Raw genomic sequence first — 19,576 nt, forward strand, 5'->3', positions numbered from 1 at the left:
TTTCTTCACAAGTGGCTGGTGCAGGCCTGTGTTTTGGATTTGTGCTGAATACAGGGTTGATAGCACAGAGATGTTTTGTTATTGCTGAGCAGGGCTTACACAGAGCCAAGGCCTTTCCTGCTTTTGCACTTCCACCCTGGCGAGGGAGCTGGGGGTGCCCAAGGGGCCGGGAGGAGACGCAGCCAGGACAGGTGACCCAACTGACCAAAGGGATTTCCAGAGCACCTGACATCATGGTCAGCACATAGGGTGGGGGAAGGAGGAGGAAGGGGGAGGACATTTGGAGGCAGGGTGTAATGGCTGGGGTTAAAGCCCAACAGCCACAAAAGAATTCATTTATAGAATCTAAGAAAAGATGAAGATATCCCATCTTTCATCTTGAAACAGGAATATCATAACACTACGTGTTGCACTTCTATATTGTACCATTTTTTTTTTCTGTTAGGGATAGTATTTGAAATCCACTTACCTGTGCTATAAGTCAAAACCACAACTGCAGTACAAGACATTTTCATCTCATTATTCAAAACTTATCAGTTAAGGAGCATGCACATGCATTACTATGAATTTCCAGCTAAATCTTAGCAACTAATTAAAAGAAATTCACTAGGCATGAAATAAGGAGCAAGTGTTGCATGATACAGAAACGAGCAAGTATAGCCCTGCAGGTTGTTTTTCTAAGCAGAATTCAAAAGGTAAGTTTAAGTTTTAACTTTTTTTAATAAAAAAGTACTTTATCCCTTCCTGTTGGATCACTCTTTGTATTTCTAAGAATACTGCAGGCTAGCCATTGGAAAAATTCAGTATGTGAGGTAAATGAAAGAACAACCACCTAAGTTTGACAAACACTATTAAAGCAGATTTCTTTTAATACATTCTAAAAGAATCAACTACATTAAAAATGTCATTAAAGTTCTGACTGTCATTTCAGATTTCAAATTACCCATTACACAGACTTTCAAATTTCTCATTTATTTTTAATTAAAAATTTTTTACATGTGTTTTGTTTTTTATTTGAAACATTTATCTTTGCTCCCATTTTACTTAAAAGGCAAAAGTAAAATTTATGCCATTTCCCAAGAATATTGCACTATTTTAGACAAGGAAAATCCTTCAATTTCTGTCCAGTCCTAAGACATGCAGTAGTAACAAAAAGATCTGTTACTTTCCACCTTCCCAGGAAGAACTGAAAGGCAGATTGCTTTCAATTTCCCTTAATTTACTCTTGCAGCATGGAATAACTGAATATATGAAATGAAACTATGGATTTCTAACTTAAAACAAAGGTCAAATTCTTGCTTAAGAACCTTCTGTATGATAAAGAACTTACCATCTCTATATAGACTTACATTATAAAACAGTTTGCTTAGGTAGATTTCAAGCAAATTATAGTAAATGTGATTCTGAAAAAATCTACTATAATCAACAACAAGGTTCTTTTTCAGATGATAACTGTCTGTTGGAAAACAAAACACCATGTGCTAGTTCTGTTTGCCAAAATCATTTGCTGCAACTGCAAAAACAAGAAGCATGTCTGAAAAGCATTCAAACTGCTTTGTTCAGTCTGATTGTTATGTGACAGAGGCACTAAAACAAGTTTTCAATAAAAAATAATTCCTAATAGAGGTTAGGGATTTATAAGACTACCAGATACTGGGTTTTGGTTCCTATTTTTACCATTTGAGCCTAAGAGAAAGATCATATTTACTTAAGTGAAATTTTATATTCAAAGCTACTACATGCTCAAGTCAACTAAAGCAAAGAGCAGAAAGGGAAATAACATAACTTTATCGACCAGTGCTGTACTTGGAATTATGAACATCTCTTAAAATAAATTTCCAACTTGGAGATCAACACCCATGTTTAAATATGTACTAAAGGATTGGAGGGAAGGCAAGGAAGAGAGGCCATGCATAGTCTTATTGCATTAGAATTATTAGTGTTCAGAATTTTTAGCTTTCGATCTCCATTTGAGAGTGGAAGCATTTCACAAAAAGATCTAAAAGTAAACGTAAGGAAAATAGTCTAGTTAAGCATAACTAAATGGTAAGATATAGAAAAAATCTAAATAACATTACAGAAGAATATGGCTAGTTGGCTGGAATAAGCATTCCAGTCACTTCTATTTGCTTCTGGGTGTCAGAAACAGTAAAGGCATAAAAATATAGCTGATTTTAATCCTAATCCCTCTGCTTCACTGGAGGTCTATTTTTTTCCCTTTCTCCCCTCATAATTATTTTCAACATGACTAAGAAAGGGCTTTGGAGAAATACCTTTCCCCCAAATTTGCTTTACATAAACACACATTAAAAACAAGTAGTCCTGAATCCTGGAATTACATAGGTTGAAAGACACTTAGTCCAACCCATTGCTCAGAACAGGGCTGACGTAATTGATGGCCTAGTTTGTTAAAGTTTTTGAGTAACTCCAAAGACAGAGATCACACAACAGCTCTAGGCCCCTATCTCAGTGATGATCCCTAAAATCTAGTATTAAAAATGTTCCTTCTTCCCTTCAATTTTTAGGTAGAACTGTTGGATTCTTCCAGCAACAGTTTCATTAAACCTGCAATCAGGCAGCCAGCATTCCTCCTTAAAAAACATGCAGCAGATAAACTATACTTAGTATGCATTTCAGAACACACTTCTTTGTAAAAATATTTTGCATTTTAAGCCAGTGGTAGCAGTAGTAATAACACAGTTTAGTATAGAGTTACCAACACCTAGTTAGCAGAATTTCCAACAAAAGCCAGTTAAAACTTCTGACAATTCTGTGACAGCAAACATGTTTACCTTACTAAAGCGATAGAGAGAAATGTTTGCTCAGTACCACAGAGAAACCTAATCAGAATAAGAGCTCACTTTGGAGTAAAGATCTCTACTCTGAAAACATTTTTCTAGAAGTCTGACGAAGATATTTAAACAGACCACATTTACAGTTTTCCATAACTGGAAGGTAAGACATTTTGATATGTTAGCATACATCTAAATATTAAATTATTTTTTTTAAATAGAAAGTTACATTTTGTCTCTCTACATATATATTTAGATGTAATATAGAAAGTCATCACAGTTTAATTATATTTGTCGTTCCACAATCTTCTCTTAAAAACATAGTTAATTGTAGCATTTTTGCTGTTGGTTTCGTAGAAGTCAAAGTAAATCAAAAAGCACATAACTATATGAAAAATAAAAGCTTTACAGGAATTTGTTCTGGACCTCAGGATAGTTTATCACTCCCTAAATTTAAAACTTGAAGATCGTTTGCTTTTCTAAAGGGTTCTTAGAATATCAACAAGATGCCTTTCACTTGTAATGTCTGGAATGAACACTTAGAAATCCACATGCACAATAATGCTTATATTCAAAAAGCAAAACAAGCAGCTCTCCAAAAAAGATATGAAACACTTCTGATCTTTTCAAACCATGGTCAAAGTAATTTTGTATTTAATATTTATTTCAAATGAAGAGCCATAAGAATACTACAGTGCTGACAATTTTCTTTTCTTAAAAAGGCCCAATTTATGTGCTTCTTTAGTTACAAAAATTTACTTCAAATTTTGATATCATGGCTTGCAAACAGAAGTTTTTCTGTCTTTCTGCATATGCAAAAAAAAAATAAAACAAAAACCACACATAGCAAACTGCATGTAGAGGCCTAATACTAAATCTAGTATCTTGCCTGAAGGCTTGGTAGGACTATGAGTACTGAAGGAGGCAAGGGATTTGGAAAACCCCACGCATTCCATGGAGAACACTACTACCTGATGTGGGCTAGGCATTGGGAAGTGCCTACCTGTCAAAGAGAGAAAACATACTGTATTTGTAAAATGGGAATATATTCCAGTTAGAAGAGAACTGGAAAGCTTTAAAATAAACGCAAAGTAGGCTGTAATAGTATTGGAAACTCTCTCAGATCAAATTAACTCCCTCATACTAGAGCAGCTGTGCTACTTGGAAACCTTTTTTCAGAAGCATTCACTTCTGCTTCACTCTTATCGTCTACACAATATCTACACAAATTATTTCAGATCCTTGTTTTTCTATGCAAATTAAAAACCATACTGAATTCTTATTGAACACAAGCTACTTAGAGTAATTAAGCTTTCAGCAGTCACATAATTTTCTTAAAAATTCCAGAAGACAAATATATATAAAACAAGGGAACTGACCAGTTTTTGTCTTTAATTGCTGCTGTCCTCTGCTGGGCATATGAGCTCCTCCTCCAAAGATAGCAGACCACATTTTGTTGTTAAGTGGATGAGCCATAATTCTATACAACTCATTGCTAGAATGTGTTGCAAGGCCATGGATGAACAGGCTGAGATAGACTGCAGTTAGAATTTCACAAAGTAGAACTGTGAGACCTGGCTGGGCTTCCTCACCAGCAGAATTCAAGAGCCGTATTAGAGTCGTCATTCCTGTTTATATAAAATAAACATCATCTTTAAGAAAGCACAGATGTGTGTGTGAACATACTCCAGATATAATTTTGTCTGGCAACCCACATTACTTAGTAATGTTTAGTGGAAAAAAATTCCAAGCTCTACACATTGAAACCCAAGTTGAAAACTTCAGGAGAAAGAGGCAAGCTCTTAATTTTTAACAATTTATTCATTTTTTAGCTTTCTGTTTTGGACTAATGGTTAAAGAAATGCATAACATTTTTTCAATTATTATAATGACATTATAATCCTGAAAACCGAAATTCTATCTTCACACTTTACAGTGGTAAAACCAATCAAAAATCATGGGCATCAATCTGCATTACACATTGTCTGGCAAGTGTACTTTCACCCAATACTAAACCTCTTGTAATGTTTTTATGCTCCCACAAAAGGGCGTAGTTTCAGATGTGCCTTCAACGAGACACTTTGTGCACACAAGTAAAAGTGCACATAGTCATGGCCAAAGAATTCTGCTTTTTGTCATGCTCTCCAACTTGCACACATAGCATGTGAATCTACTAAAAAATAGAAAAAGTAAGTTCAAAGTGATTCGTAAGAGCAAATGCTAACAATTCCTTGCCCAACTTATCAGAAATTTATCCTGTGATTAACTAAATCACAAAAAAACAGATGACAAGCTAGTTCCTCAATAAAATCTCTAGATTCAGTGACAATGTTTGGCAGAAAAGAAAAAATGACATAGCATCAAATACAAAGGCTGTTTCAGGTTATCCATGAAGATTTTTAAAGAGGAATTTTCTGATTTAAGAAACAATTCTCATAATAAGTAAGCACATTTCCTGGCTATGCTTACATTAAAGTTAGTGCTGTAAACTCAAGCCCATACCTAGATGTATAACATTGATAACACTCCCTCAAATGTAGCTCCCTAGCACAGTTTAACTAGCATAAATGTCAGCACACTCTAAGTATTACCTGAAATCTGACATTAATTTTACAGCTACAGAAAAGCATGATTTATTATAAATGTCTCATTTTTAATAGTTTTAAGGTAGTTCAGAAGTTGTCCGTAAGGTAAAATCATTCTTAGCTGGAGCACAAACCAGGACAGCCTTCCCAGTCCTTAGGACTCCAGAAGTAGGATACTAATGCTACAGGTGGCACACAGAGAGCACACACAGGACATGACTTCACCCTACCTCCAGTTTAGCTGCTCTCTCTTTGCTAGATCCAGCACTAACATTTTTTTAGTTAAAGAAAGCAACATAAATCAACTTGACTTAGTGAATAATCAGAAGTAGTAACTTAGATGTTTTGAAAAAAAAAACCAACAACCCACAACATTTTAATCAAAGAACTCAACACAGCTGTCACAAATACTACTAGAAAGTCATAGCCACATGCTCTTACAGTGGATCCAGATAACTCAGCTTTCCTTAAGAGGAAAGAAACAAGTCTAGATACCTGGCCACTGAGCAGGTGATGTGTTGGGAGTCACTGCTTCTTCTAAGCTTGCTGTTCTTAAAGAATGACGCTGAGTTAACAGGACGGTCTGGTACACCGTTCCAGTAAACTGATTTGCTTGAAATGAGCTGTGAAACAGAGAAGAACAGGGAAATAATATTTATTTTTAAACGTTACGTTTACAACTATTCAAGTGATAACACTTTCTAGATGTAGGCAAGTGTGATCACGGCCTTCTGGTGCCCTATCCATTACCATGACAGCAATGAGAGAGCTGTCTAAAAATCACTTTTCATAGTGATTTTTTTTTTTTACCTGTAGCTGTGGCCATCACAGAGACATTGGTAGATGCAAGCAGAGAGCGATGCTGCTAAGGTATGCATTACATATATCTGAAAGACAAAGTTATACAGAACTCATTACGGCCAAAGTGAGCTGTGGTTAGTATCACAGCCTTTCACTCTGCATACACATGTGTAACAAGCACTGGACACAAAACGTCTAAGTCCTCATGCACTTACAAAGCCACCTTTTGCTTCAGAATTTGTATCAGACAAATCAGTTCACACCTTATGCAAAGGATGGGGGAAAACTGACTCACCCCACCAACACATAATCACAGATCAGCTCCATCTGAACTGTTTTCAATTATTAAACAGCAGCATATTAAGCCTGTATTCAATAGTCCTGTGTAGTTGCACCCTAAAACAGCAGCAGTTTGCTGGCTCAGAATACAAAGAATTTATTTCAGAATGAAAACTATAATGTAGCTTAGTTTTTGACCAATTCTAGGGCAGCTCTTGGACACACTCAATTTACTCAGCAACGTACTGATCAGCACTTTTAATACAGCTGACACTTTTTTCTTAATGCATCACAGAAAACACTAACATTAAAAAGCTAGAGAAGCTGCTAATCAAAAAGGTTCCATTAAAACAAAAACAGTTCATTGTATTTATTTGTTTGTTCCCTCTAAAACAAAGTTAACTAGGACTAAGACATCTTTTTAGCGTTCTCTAAAAATCCTTAGTAAAAGCAGACATGATGCGGGCCCTAACAATACAAAACTTCAGGAAAGACTCAGTTTTATTTCCAAAGGTTAAATACAGGATAAATTTTACAGAAACAATTTTTAAAAACTACTATACAAACACATACTGTTTCACAAAAAACAGTATGGGTTTATTGAAGTTTGCAGACACTCAGTTTTTGCACTTAAACATTTAATTTTACTTATGTTTAAGAATGAAATGCAGAATCTGCCATTAACATAAAAGAAGTAATGAACATACTGTCATAAAGACAACTATTATGCTGATGGTTCAGTATAACATGTTTTGAACTAAAATGTCCTCTTGGACAAATATCCAGTTCTGAAAGAGGCCAATCTACAACAGCTTGTTGAACCAGATGCTCAATGCCTCAACAATGATAGATGATCACTGGACATTTCTGTAAGCTCAAGGTAAGTACTACAGAAAATGATTATGTTTCATGGTTTGACTTTGTCACAAATAAGCACTGCGCAAAGTCCTCATGCTGTCTGAAAGAAGAATTTGTGACTTCAGCAAACCAGACAATAACAACAACACAATTATAAAAAAATACACACCTTGCTGTTCTGAGTATCTGGATGCGGTGGTGAATCAAGGCTTATTATAGCATGTAATATATCATGAGTTAAATTGCTAAGATGTAGCAATGGATTAGCCACCACTGTTTTGGCACTAGCTGTGCAAGCAAATAGGAGAGGTATGGAGTTTTGCTCTGGTGGAGGGCTGGAAGGTATCTGTACTGACTGCTCCTAAAAACAAGCAAGAAACACATACACAAAGTAATAGTACATATTCTTTAAGGGAACATAACAACTTTTGAAAGAGGGAAAAGTATTCAATAAAACAACAACAAAAAAAAAACAGTGTACATAAAAAATCCTGTTAAAAACAGATTTAGATTTTTTAGAAAACACATGTAAGCTACAGTAGGAAAATTTCAAAAATATTACAAAACACTTTCAAATAAATCTACAAACCTGAAGCAGAGAAAACAAAACCTAAGCTCCCCCACATACCTGCTGAGATTCCTGCAAGAGCAAAATTAATTCCATTCTGACAGATGCTAAGCCTCCACCGTGTGAGCCATGAAGTATACAGTAACTAAGGAACATTCTGAGGAGAGACTGATACTTCAGAAGCCATTGCCGTCGTTTCTGAAAGTCTTCTTTCTGTAGCATAGTTTTTTCCTCGTCAGCTAAGTCTTCAGTGTTTTCATGTAATGTAGCTTCCTCTGGCATCCCGCTAACTCCTGACTGTTCCTCTTCTACTTCAACACCATAATCACAGGTCTTCTGAAGAGCTACCACTTCTCTCTCAAGCCACTGGTAAAGCTGATACCGCAACTTTCCACCATCGACTTCATAGCCAGTGGATAGCGTACGAAGCTCCACAGTAAGGATTTTCAGGCACGCCCTAAACTTCAGCTGTGCTGAAATTATATCTTCTGATGGACTCAGAATATCTTTGTCATCAACTACACTAAAAGATTCTGTGTAGCTAGAACCTGTTTCATGCAGTTTTTCAGTTTTCTCCAGAGGTTTTAGCTCTTTCATTACCAAGGAAGAATCTTCACTTTCCTCATTTTCATCACTGTCTGACTGCAACTGCAATTGTTCATCTTGGAACAGAGCACTTGGCTGGCTCCAATCAAAGGAAAAAGTAGAACTTGAATGCTTTCCTGATGAGCAATCTGAAGATGAACCTAGACCATTGAATACTGGCTGTGACCAATCAATACTGGAAGCTTGATCTTTTGTTTCAAACTCTTTAACTGGAGATAATGGTGAGAAATCTTTACTAGTATCCACTAAACTAGGGGATTTACAGAATAACTTTGACCTCTTGACAACTTTGGGCATCTTTGATAACACTTCTAAGGCCAGCATAGGACAACCAGCTTTTAGATGAGCATATGCAGTGGTGAAAAATAGCCGTCTTTCACCTAGGTTGATTTTGTCAGCTAATCCATTTTCTACTGTTAGGCAGATGTGTGTGGAAGATGTGTCAGAAGAGCCAAAATGACGCCTCAGCAAGAGGGGGTGTGTTCTTAGGTAGTTATAGAAGTTAAACACTGCAGGATTGCAACTCGATGAGCCATCCCCTTCACCTGAAAAGATATGGCAGCATGAGGATAACGTACCACTCTGCATGAAATAATCAATCTGCAAAGTCCTAAGTTCATCAGAAGGCTTTTAGGTCTTAGTATCAATTCTATTGTCTATTTCACATATCCATTCTACTGTTCACTTCACTGCACTCTCCCCTCCACCTTCATCATTTGAATACCTCAGTGGGAAGGACATTGCCAAACCTACAAAAAAACAAGCTGAGTAGGGCAGTAGGCATGATTTTTTAAATTAAAACAGCTATCATTTCTTTTCCTTGTATTCAGGCCAGTTTTACTGATGTCAAACAAGGCCACTGTCCTGTTAATTTTACATTTCTGAAGTTTCCATGTTCCACGTCTAAATGACAATAAGACAAATATCTTACTTCTTTTACTTAAGGTTGCTTTTAAAAAATTGGAATAGTATTTTTTATTTTGTCTACATCTCAAAAGAAATGCAACTTACAATAAAACTAGGAAACCTACAACATTTATACATGATGGTAGCAGTATTACATACAAATAAATGAATTACATGCAGTGCAACATCTATTCATTTCATTTTCATGTCCACAAGAAAAAAAACCTGAAGAGGTATGACAATCAGCATAGCATGATTCACACAGCTTTCAAAGGTCTCAGGATAGCTGAAATAAACCCTTATGCCCTCCTCTATGAGAAGCACAGCTGGTGACAGTTAACAGAGAGAGCTACATAAAAATGCACATTCTAGGTAAGAAAATAAGGTAAGACATCACAAACAAGCCATTAACAGATCACAGAAGAATTAGCAACACTTTAAAATTATTTTACACAGAAAGATGAGATCAGGATAGAAAAATCAGTTTCACGAATTAGCTATCCAATTCCAATATTTGAGCCTTTTTTTATCCCCTTCCAATTTCTCTCAGTAGCCAGGACTGAAACCAGCTAACTACCTAGGACTTGAAGCATTTAACTTCAATGAAAACACTAGCTTTAGGAAATAATACAATTAATTCTTAGAAGGCCTATAAAGCCAGCAAGTGAACATAGAAATGAAATGCTCTAGGAGACTCATGTGCTGTTTCAGGCAGCACATGGGCCTCCTAGTACTATTTCAAGTATCAAAACCTTTCTATTGGAACTCTATTATTGTAGTCAGCTGTTATAAAAGCCTAAAAGCTACAAAACACCATGTCTTCCAGAGTCTCCTATATAAGTGGCTAAAAAAAAAATTTGTTTCAGGCTGTGATGGAGTCAAATTAATTTAAGAAGTTAATTTTTCTCTTCATCTTTAGACTGCTTCTGGAAAAGCAGCTGCATTACTGCAGGGTCACTCCAGTATCTTGATAGTTACATGCTTAAAGGACAAAGTATGCATCCATGGGATACAGGGTAACAATAATACAGTAACCATGTGTGCTATTAAAGTCCACATAGATTGCTACAAGTATTTACTAAAAGTGGTGAGGAACTGTGTGGTACCTGGTTTTGTTCAGATGACACTTCAAGAAACTGTGGCTTAAATGAGCAAATATTTAAAATCAAGTCAACAGGCCAAATATCTATATTCTTACCTCCTTCATCTTCAACAGAATGTTTAATCAAAGTGTCAAGAGCCTTGCTATAATCTTCCAAAATCCAGTATGCCATGCTTCGCAAGAAAGGGTCACTGTGAATGTTCCCTAAGCTCTCTTTTCCAGTAGACACACTTCCCAAAACTCTCTTCTGTAGTACAGATTTGTAAGTACTAGACACTTCAAACTCCGATTCATAAAGCCTTGATATTACAAGAGCCAACTGAATGTCATGCAGTTTTTCAAGGCAGACCTAATTGAAAATAAATATGTTCAAATAATCAAACTTTGTAATTTCTCCTCAGTTTAAAATTATTACAGGGCAGGAAGTGACATAAATTTACTCAGATTAAAGTAAGTAGGTCTACCAACTCCATAAAAAGTGAGCAGGAACAAAGCAGAACAGGTGTAGCCAAGTATCACATGCAAGACTGGATTTGCATTTCTTCAGTTTAACTATGGCATGACAACAGATCTTTGAAATCAACCAGCTCCATAGATCATTACCAATGTGCACATGCCACCTCTTACCTCTGGATTCTGGTTGTTTTAGCTGCAAAGCTTTACAGAACAAATCCTTTATTATCACAGAGATTAATTTCCTCACAATTATGCAATTCAAATAGACCCAGGAAATAATTTGTGTTTGCCTTGTTATTTTGTATAGGGATTCTAGGAGCTAATCCTCATCTCTGCCAAAACACCACATGTGGAACTTCCTAATGAAAAACTATGCTTGTCTTCCTATAGGGTAGAAAATCTGAAAGGATTAACTGTAGGTACTCCCCTTAGTATTGGAGCATAGAAATTACCCGTGTCACTTTTCAGTATCAGTAATATGACAGCTAAAAAGGAATCAGAATGTAAAGATGAAGGTTTTGTATTTATCACTTATTTGGGGTGGGAAAGAAGAGAAAAAATTGAAAGCATAAGAAGCTTCAGAGGTCATAGCAATGCAAAATGCAAACTGCATTCAAAGTATTTGTACATTTTGGACAATGTAACAGTCTTAAACACTGAAAATTTTATTACCTCCACTGCGTCTTTTAAGTGTCCTGCCAGCAAGAAAAACGCTGCAGAATGTTCAAACCGCTGTTTGCCAAGCAAAGAAAATGCATTCTTTAAGGCTGCTTTACGCCATCTGTCCTCAGTAAAGTTGTTTCCAAAAAACTGTGTCATTTTAGTATCTTTTTGGGACCTGCATATCAAACATAATTGATAAAAACACTTTACTCTTTATTAGTTACACTACAGTTCTTAATTTCTGCAGATGTCAGTACAATTTTACACAGATCTACACATCGGGAAATGCAGAGTCCCTCACCACACTGGGATTTGAGAAGGCTACTTTTAAAATAGCAGAAACAATAAGTCAATAAGTACAAAACCTAATGGTATTTTCAATAACCTGATACAGAAAATCGCTGCTTGTCTTAAGGTGAGCTCTTAAGTGACAATGAAAATTAGTTTTCAGAAGGTTTGCAACACTGAATTGCTGTATCAAACTACAGTTAGGAAGACATAAGTCAGTCCCCTGATCTGCAGGTAAAATTTTTAACAACACTTATGTAAAAGATAGACATGACATTTTACACACCACACTGCTAGTCCTCAAAAGTAAATCAGAATTAAGCAGTAATTGAAATTACAGCAGATTTGAGACTAAAACTTGGAGCACCTACCTCCAGAAATAACAACTAAACTCTTTCAGTAAATATAAGAAGGTTAGAAACTACTCATTCAATGTAATGACTAGTTTAGAAATCCAACCTCACCTTTCAAGGATAGTATTTGTGCTTCCTTTGGATTACAATCCCATTCAACTTTTTCCCCAAAAATTAAAACAGACAGTGTGAAATTCCATGTAAAAGCTTGAATACCTGTACAATCCCCAGATAACAGCCTTCTTCTTCATTGCAAGGTAAAAAATGGCAGCATCAAGTGGATCATTGTTTCTCTGGAAAGCTGCTTTAGCCACCTGAGAAGACAGTACAAAAGTAAAAAAATAATCACAATTTAAATTAATCTTAAATGAGATTGTTGGTGCTTCTGGCATCTCATACCCCACAGTGCTCTGAAGTTCTCTTTAATACAGGATCCCTACTGTCACTATGAGTCCAATGTAAGAACGTGTGAAGATACAACAACCTGTTTGATATCGCTTAGCCCATGCTCTTCCAGTTCAAGAAGCTTTTCTGCAGATCAAATGGGAATCCCTATATCCAAAATCAGTTTCTTAAATCACAGCAAAATTAATTTACTAGTTATTATTATTAATTTACTAGTTGCACGATGGAGTCTTGAAAAACAGGCTGGGACCAATGATTGCTTTTGGAAGGTGGAAAGGAAAAAGGGTAAGTGGCAGCAAGAATAGTCCAAGTGCCATGTAAGATAATCTTGAACTCGGGCCCAGAATATCTGGATTTTTTTTAATGCAAGGCAGTAAAGTAATGATTTTTTTAACGCAAGGCAGTTTCATAAAGTAATGATTAATTACTGAAGATTTGAAAGTAAAAGTAGAGACATGCATTTTACCACTTTGTGCTTTGTAGTCAAAGCATCTTGTGCATGTCATTTTCTAGCTCAACGCACTTGGCTTTTCCAAGAGCTTAAAGCAAGTGATAATGAAATTAGGCTTATTACCACACTTGTGATTATTAAAATATTTAATATAAAAAACTCAACAAAACCCTCAAACGAACAAAATCACCACGCCAAAACAAAAAAATATAAGGTTTGTTTTATCATGTAAAATAATCAATTTGCAAGACAGATGAACATGTAATATCTAAGTTGAACCCACATCTGATAGGTTTCTAAGAAGAACCTTTTCCCATGACTTGCTTCTCAAGTTTTGATATAAAAAAAAAAACTATATGCTCCATCTGTATCTTGAGCATCCACAATAAGCACTGTACATTATTACCTTTAAGATGAAGTATCTAAGAGCAAAAACTGTACTCCACAATGGAATTTGAAGTCTAAAGTACCAAAAAAATTAGTTAAATATAGAGGTTCATATTCACACAGAGCAGCTTAGATACAAAAAATTACAGCATGGAACACTCAGAAAAAGTTCATTATCTAACAACTTAAAACTACATAAATAGAAGGTAAACACTGGAGAACAGCTGTTTGGAAAGATTTTGTTGGGTTTTTTTAGAATGCTCTGTTTACCTTTTCTATGCATCTCCGCAGGCTGTGGATGTTTCGAACCCACCATCCCACACCCATAGCTCTGAGCTCAGACCAGGTTGGGTCGCCCTTCTGCACTGCAGGGAGCATACTCAGGAGCTCCTCCTCTGCTACGGAATGGAATGCCCAGGCAAAGTGGCTCGTAGATAAACCTGTACAATGAACATCCAAAAAAAAAAAAGAAAAAAAAAAAAGGAAAAAGAAAATTCAGAAGATATTCATTAATAAAATAATCCAGAACCTGAAGATAAAGGGATGGGAACGGGGGAAGAAAAGTAGGTCAAACTGCTTGTTTTGAATTTTTTAAGTGCACTGCTGGCGAGGCAACAGAAATTTAAGGGTATTTGTTAGGACTGCATTTCAAATATTACAGAAAAATGAGACAACTGGAAACAATTTTTCATCTGCAAACTCCTTAGGTAAGTTTGTGAAGAACATACAAGAACTTAGGTAAGTTTGTGAACTTCTCTATGAAGTTCAAACATATGGATAGCAAGGGGCACTAAGATTAGCCATGACACAAAGTGCAGTGTACTGATTACATTTTTCAAAATTTTGAAAGACAGGTTCACTATTTTGACTTGGATTAGAAAATGCACAAGTTTCAGATAATCAGGGCAAAACCACCTTTGGTGATAGAGATACAAAAGAAAACTTGAAATAAAAAAATCTTATGAGGAAGGAAGCAATTGCTAAACAACAACATAGCTGGCTAGGGATAATTGCAACTCTAGTGAGGGCCAGGTGCTTTTCTGTAGAAAGGCACTTCCACATTTGCCCTGGAGGCCCTTCCCACTCTCACCCATTTCTGAGCTCACCAGAAACAGAAGTATCTCAGCTAAAATTAGTCCAACAGAAAGTTAACTCTGCAATACTCTGCCCTGGCAGTTGTGGCAAATTCCAGCCTCTGATTCAGCTGAGGGGTGACAAGCCATGCAACTGAAAATGCTATCACAACTGTCATGATGGCTAAAGGAGTAATCATAGCCAGTCCTTTACATCTGATTATCACTTATCAAATCCATCTCGTTGTCATCTGCAATATCAGGATGGAACTAGTCAAATTTTGCTAAAAAAACCTTCCCTATATGAAATAGTTGATTGTATAATTACAGTAAGTATATAGAAATATTTAAAGCCTGAGTAGTAATTTTTTTTTTCCAAATATGTACCAAAATAAATAGGCACAGTTGTCTACTACATTATTCCTGCAGAAGGTTATTGGACAACATGGTAGTAGAATTTCATTTCGAAAATTTGGGGTATTTAATTTGGGGAAATTCTCCCCTACCAACTAAAAACTTGTTCGAAAAAAATCAGTTCTGAGACCTTTACCTCAACCAAAACAAGACATTTTCTGCTCTAGCACTCATTCATATAAGACAATATTTCTTGAAAAACCCTAATGAATTAAATTATTGATTCTGCAGAGGCACATCAACAGCACACCATTCACAGGGGCAGCTACATCACTAAAACCCAACTCATTTAAGAAAAGACATCAGTTACCTTGGTGAAGCAGCTGGGCTCGATGCACAGGAGGAAGTGCAGTTGTTAGGAAGGTGTGACGCCGGACAGCCAATAAAAATTTTAAACCACACTCATCAAGAGTTTCTCCACCTGGAAATAAGTATTTTTACACACATTTTACAGCAATTAATCCAAGTAAGTATTGTACGTCTTAACAGAAGAAATATAAATTTGTGACTACTAATACTTTGAATTTGTAAATGATGGTTTAGTCCATAATTCCTCCCTTCAAGAAAAGAGAAAGAAGAAAATTTCAAATATAAAAACTTCTGAAGTTATTTGTTCTGTTTAATGCAAGAGACAGAAAAAGTTATATATTTAAAAAAAAATAAAATTCTTCCTCAATTTCTCTACACGGTACAACAAATATTCGTCATTCCTGTCTCTTCAAAAGTGAATTAAAAATAATTATAGTATGTGGACTGATAGATTCATAGTGGCATTACCAGGTGGCAAAAGAAAATTTTACTTTTATCCAAGCAATAGGTCTTGAAACAATTACACTATGAAATGAAGGTGCATCATCATCTTACAAGCCACAGAAATATTCCACAACAGGAAAAAAAAAACCCTAGAAAGGCCGTGAAGCACAGTAGTACATTTAACTTGGAAGAGACATCTTACCCTGACTTCTGTCCCTGCTTTCTCCAATGTCAGTACTGGTAGTAGCAATTGTATCTGCCAAGGCCATCAGTGACATTTGCTCCATCCTAGTCAGACCTGGAAGGCTTGAATGAAGCAAGTGACGAGAAAGAACCTGAGCATGTTCTGGTCCAAAGTAAGTTGGGCTGTATTGAGAAAGATCAATGACTTTTGAACTGTCTTCATCTGCCTCAAATGTGACAAGGTCATCTGTACTTATAACAGTATTTTGGAAGAGATTTTCATAACTGTCATTGGGCATATCCTTTTTATTTTGACTATGCTGATTACTGGACTTCTCTGAACAGGAATAAGATGAATCATCATCCGCAGCAAGCAGAGCATACAGAGGCAATGGTGGAACAGAGTCTATTTCTATATAGTCTGTAGTCTCTGTTTTACTGAACATTTTGGGATCTCTTGCAGTGCTTCCACTGGCACTGATCGTCAGAGATCTGAGCCTCCTGTCATGGTTAGGCTCAGACTCATTTATAGCAACAACTTCTCCAGCAATGCACTTCACCAAGTGGGATAGAATGGCTTTTGCTCTGCGTACTTTACCGAGATCCATGAGTTCCAACAGTTGATATGGATGGTACTGAGGTAAAGTTGGAGATAATGTATGAGCTGCTTCAAATAGACCAGAATCTTCCATTTCCATAGACAGATCAGAGGCAGACCTTTTCCCACTAAGTTTCTGTGCAAGGCTGGTCATAGATCTGGTCAAAGTTCTCTTTGGTGGATGCAGACCTGAGGCAGCTGACTGGCTTTGTTTCATTAAACTAGTTAGGCATGGCATACTTCCACTGCAGGAATCTGTACTAACTAGTTCCTGCTTAGAAGGAGATTGCCACTGGGAATAAACATGCATTTCACAATCCATTCCAACTACCAGAATGCCATCACGCACCCAAGACAAGGACACAGGAAAAGGAGGTGACCCCTCCACAGATGAAACCAAGTCAACACAACGCAGCAAAATAAACCCAGAAAGAGTCGCAGCCTTAGGACTGCCACTCTGGGGGACTGCAGCAATCTCGTTACCATTTTGTTCCTGCCTCCTCCCAGACACCTGACCAAACATATAAAGTTTTGATCCAATTCCCACTGTCAGAATATGTGAACCATCTTCCCTAGACATCCAATCCAAGTGTACCAAGTGCTTAGTGTTGGGTACAATACTTCCACCATGAGACAGAGAAGTATCTTGTTGGTTATCTGCCACTAAATCGCTATCAACACTAACACCAGAGTCCAACATGGCGCCTAGCTCATCTAATTTAAGTGTCTGTTCTAAAATCCAAGAAGAACCCCCTGTAGACTCACATTCAAAAATACTAACGTGCATCACAAAATCTTGAGAAAGACGGCTGTTTCCAGACGCTGCCTGCTTGTACGCCACTGCTAATCTGTTTGTGTGCGCACAGCTGACATCAGTTGGCCTTCCTGGAACATTAATAGCACTACTACTAGGAAGTCCCTCCTCAATCAATAATGGCCATTCTTCCCACACATATTTAACATCACTGTCTGTGCCATATTGTGGCATGGAAGAAGCTTCAGTGACAACCCTGCATCTCCAGAATCGAACTTTTGCATCAGAGCAGGAAGTAGCCAGCAGATAAGGTGCACGACAAACAGGATATATGGAAGAAGAACTGAGATGTCCTAAAATGGAAAAAAATACACTCTTACGGGAGGAAATACTAAAAAGCAAAATTAGCAACATTTTTATTCAGCCACTACTTCAGGGCTCCAAATTAAAAAAATTATTACTGCTTCCTCACAAAGAAGTCATTTACAGGGCCTCACAAAGACAATATGTCAAATATACCATGAAACCATTTTACCCTTTGATTGCATTTTGTGCCCCAGAGAGGAATCAAATAATATTATTTAAACACGAATACTAACATATATTCTGTCAAAAAACATATTTCTTCATTGAAAAATCTAAAACTGTATTTTAGAAAGACTGCTGATGAAAACCTTAACATTTAAGTACAGATCCTACAAAAAACTTCATGAATGACCGCAAAACAAAATTTGTGTTTCTACTATTCTCTTAAGTAACAGCTTTATTTTAATGTTAGTTGCAGGACTGAAATACTAAGTGACAGGAAGTACATTTTAGCAAACCTTTTGGATTCACCTACACATGTTGGTTCTGACAACAAATCCAAAACTCACTATTATTTTGTTGCTATTTCAAGACCAAAGTCAGAAAGGCAGAGACTCCATATTTTAGTATTTTAAAAAAAGATGACAAACCTGCTGATGGCTTTACACTTATTATTTCGACTCCTTCTGGCATACTCAACTCTTGACTGTACACCATTTTGGAAGACAGAGTAAGCCAGCTGGTACTCTGAAGGTTTGCTCTACAGGCCCGATACTTTTGAGTGAAAGGTGATTGGTTCTTCTCTGGATCTGGTGAAGAATACAATTCTTCTGTTTGTATTGTTTCTTCAGATGGATTCGAACCTATCTTTTCATCTAAAAAAAGGTACGCATTGTTAACTCTAAAAGATCAATGATTTCTTTTAATGTAAGAAGTTATTTTATTTACTTTAATAGTTACAGAAGAAACAGACAAAACCTGACTTAAAATTTTACATTCATTGTCATTAAATGTATTCTCATATTCAGATGTAAAGAGAAACACTAGGACATCTCACATTAAGTATGTCAGAGATTCTAGAACTGCTGAGAGATTATAAAACAATCAAAGCATGACCAAAAAGACCAAAAGCTGCAAAGAAATATGTATGTGGCTATCCACTGAAAATAAGGTTTCAGTAAGCATAGAATACCTGCAGCTAGGGAAAATTAAATTAAGGCCCTCATGTCTTAGCTTACAAACTGATGGAAGTTATTTTTGAGAAATGTTTCAATAACAGATTTTATTCCTTAAAACATAGGCTCTCAGAGAATGTGATATGAATGCTTCCTTTTTTTGATAAAACTCAAGATCTGGAGTATAAAATTGCTGGAAATGGAACACGAAAATTTCCAACAGATTTCCTGCAGAGCCCTCTCAGCAATTTTCTCATCACAGAAGTACATCAGAAAATTTAGATCTTTGTTATTCTCACTAACTTATAAATTAATAACAATAACACTTTTTCTCTTATTTGAAAGCAACAGTAAGAAATGCTAATTTAGTTTAAATGACAGAAACATGGATTATAACAAATTTCTCTGGTAAGTGGTATAAGATTCATGTTTATTAAAATCTTTAAATGCTAACAGAAAACTACGAAAGTGTATCTTACCTTTCTATAAAACCTAAGAGTTTTAGAGATAGTTTGGTAGTTTGAAAGAGGACCAGCAGATTTCAGAACGTCAAAATTATTTAGAATTGTAATGGCATCACTGATGTTCAGACTACAATCCCATTTAAAATGTATGTATAAACTCAAAAATTGAAAACTAAAACTTCCAAAAAGCAAAACATCGTAACTGTTAGACTGTATTAGAGCCAATTAAGCATGTCTGTCCTTAGAATGCACAAAAAATACCAAACTCTAGGCTCAGGCTGAACTGAGCAGTTTCAGCAATCAGAAAAGCAGGTAATCAAGAAAGAATAGCTGTGATAAAATCTTGTAATAAAATG

The 19,576-nt window shown here is 36.2% G+C and overlaps 1 protein-coding gene across 5 annotated transcripts in view; it reads right to left on the reverse strand.

Moving 5' to 3' along the window:
* The window catches only part of DMXL1 (Dmx like 1), a 76,979-nt gene that overhangs the window by 22,383 nt on the left and 35,020 nt on the right, over positions 1-19,576 (reverse strand). For 3 of the 5 annotated variants that reach the window (XM_014268105.3, XM_014268104.3, XM_026794425.2), the window contains 13 exons: positions 18,232-18,456; positions 15,943-17,628; positions 15,298-15,408; positions 13,771-13,940; positions 12,474-12,571; positions 11,626-11,791; positions 10,594-10,846; positions 7,944-9,034; positions 7,485-7,676; positions 6,188-6,264; positions 5,873-6,000; positions 4,172-4,420; positions 3,682-3,795 (listed from right to left, as the gene is read on the reverse strand). In XM_014268105.3, coding sequence (XP_014123580.2) covers positions 3,682-3,795; positions 4,172-4,420; positions 5,873-6,000; positions 6,188-6,264; positions 7,485-7,676; positions 7,944-9,034; positions 10,594-10,846; positions 11,626-11,791; positions 12,474-12,571; positions 13,771-13,940; positions 15,298-15,408; positions 15,943-17,628; positions 18,232-18,456 — 4,560 coding nt within the window. The remainder of the gene's footprint in view (positions 1-3,681; positions 3,796-4,171; positions 4,421-5,872; positions 6,001-6,187; positions 6,265-7,484; positions 7,677-7,943; positions 9,035-10,593; positions 10,847-11,625; positions 11,792-12,473; positions 12,572-13,770; positions 13,941-15,297; positions 15,409-15,942; positions 17,629-18,231; positions 18,457-19,576) is intronic. The other 2 variants (XM_026794424.2, XM_014268106.3) reach the window with 1 other exon arrangement.

This window comes from Zonotrichia albicollis, chromosome Z (genome assembly GCF_047830755.1).
Source record: "Zonotrichia albicollis isolate bZonAlb1 chromosome Z, bZonAlb1.hap1, whole genome shotgun sequence".
Taxonomy (NCBI): domain Eukaryota; kingdom Metazoa; phylum Chordata; class Aves; order Passeriformes; family Passerellidae; genus Zonotrichia; species Zonotrichia albicollis.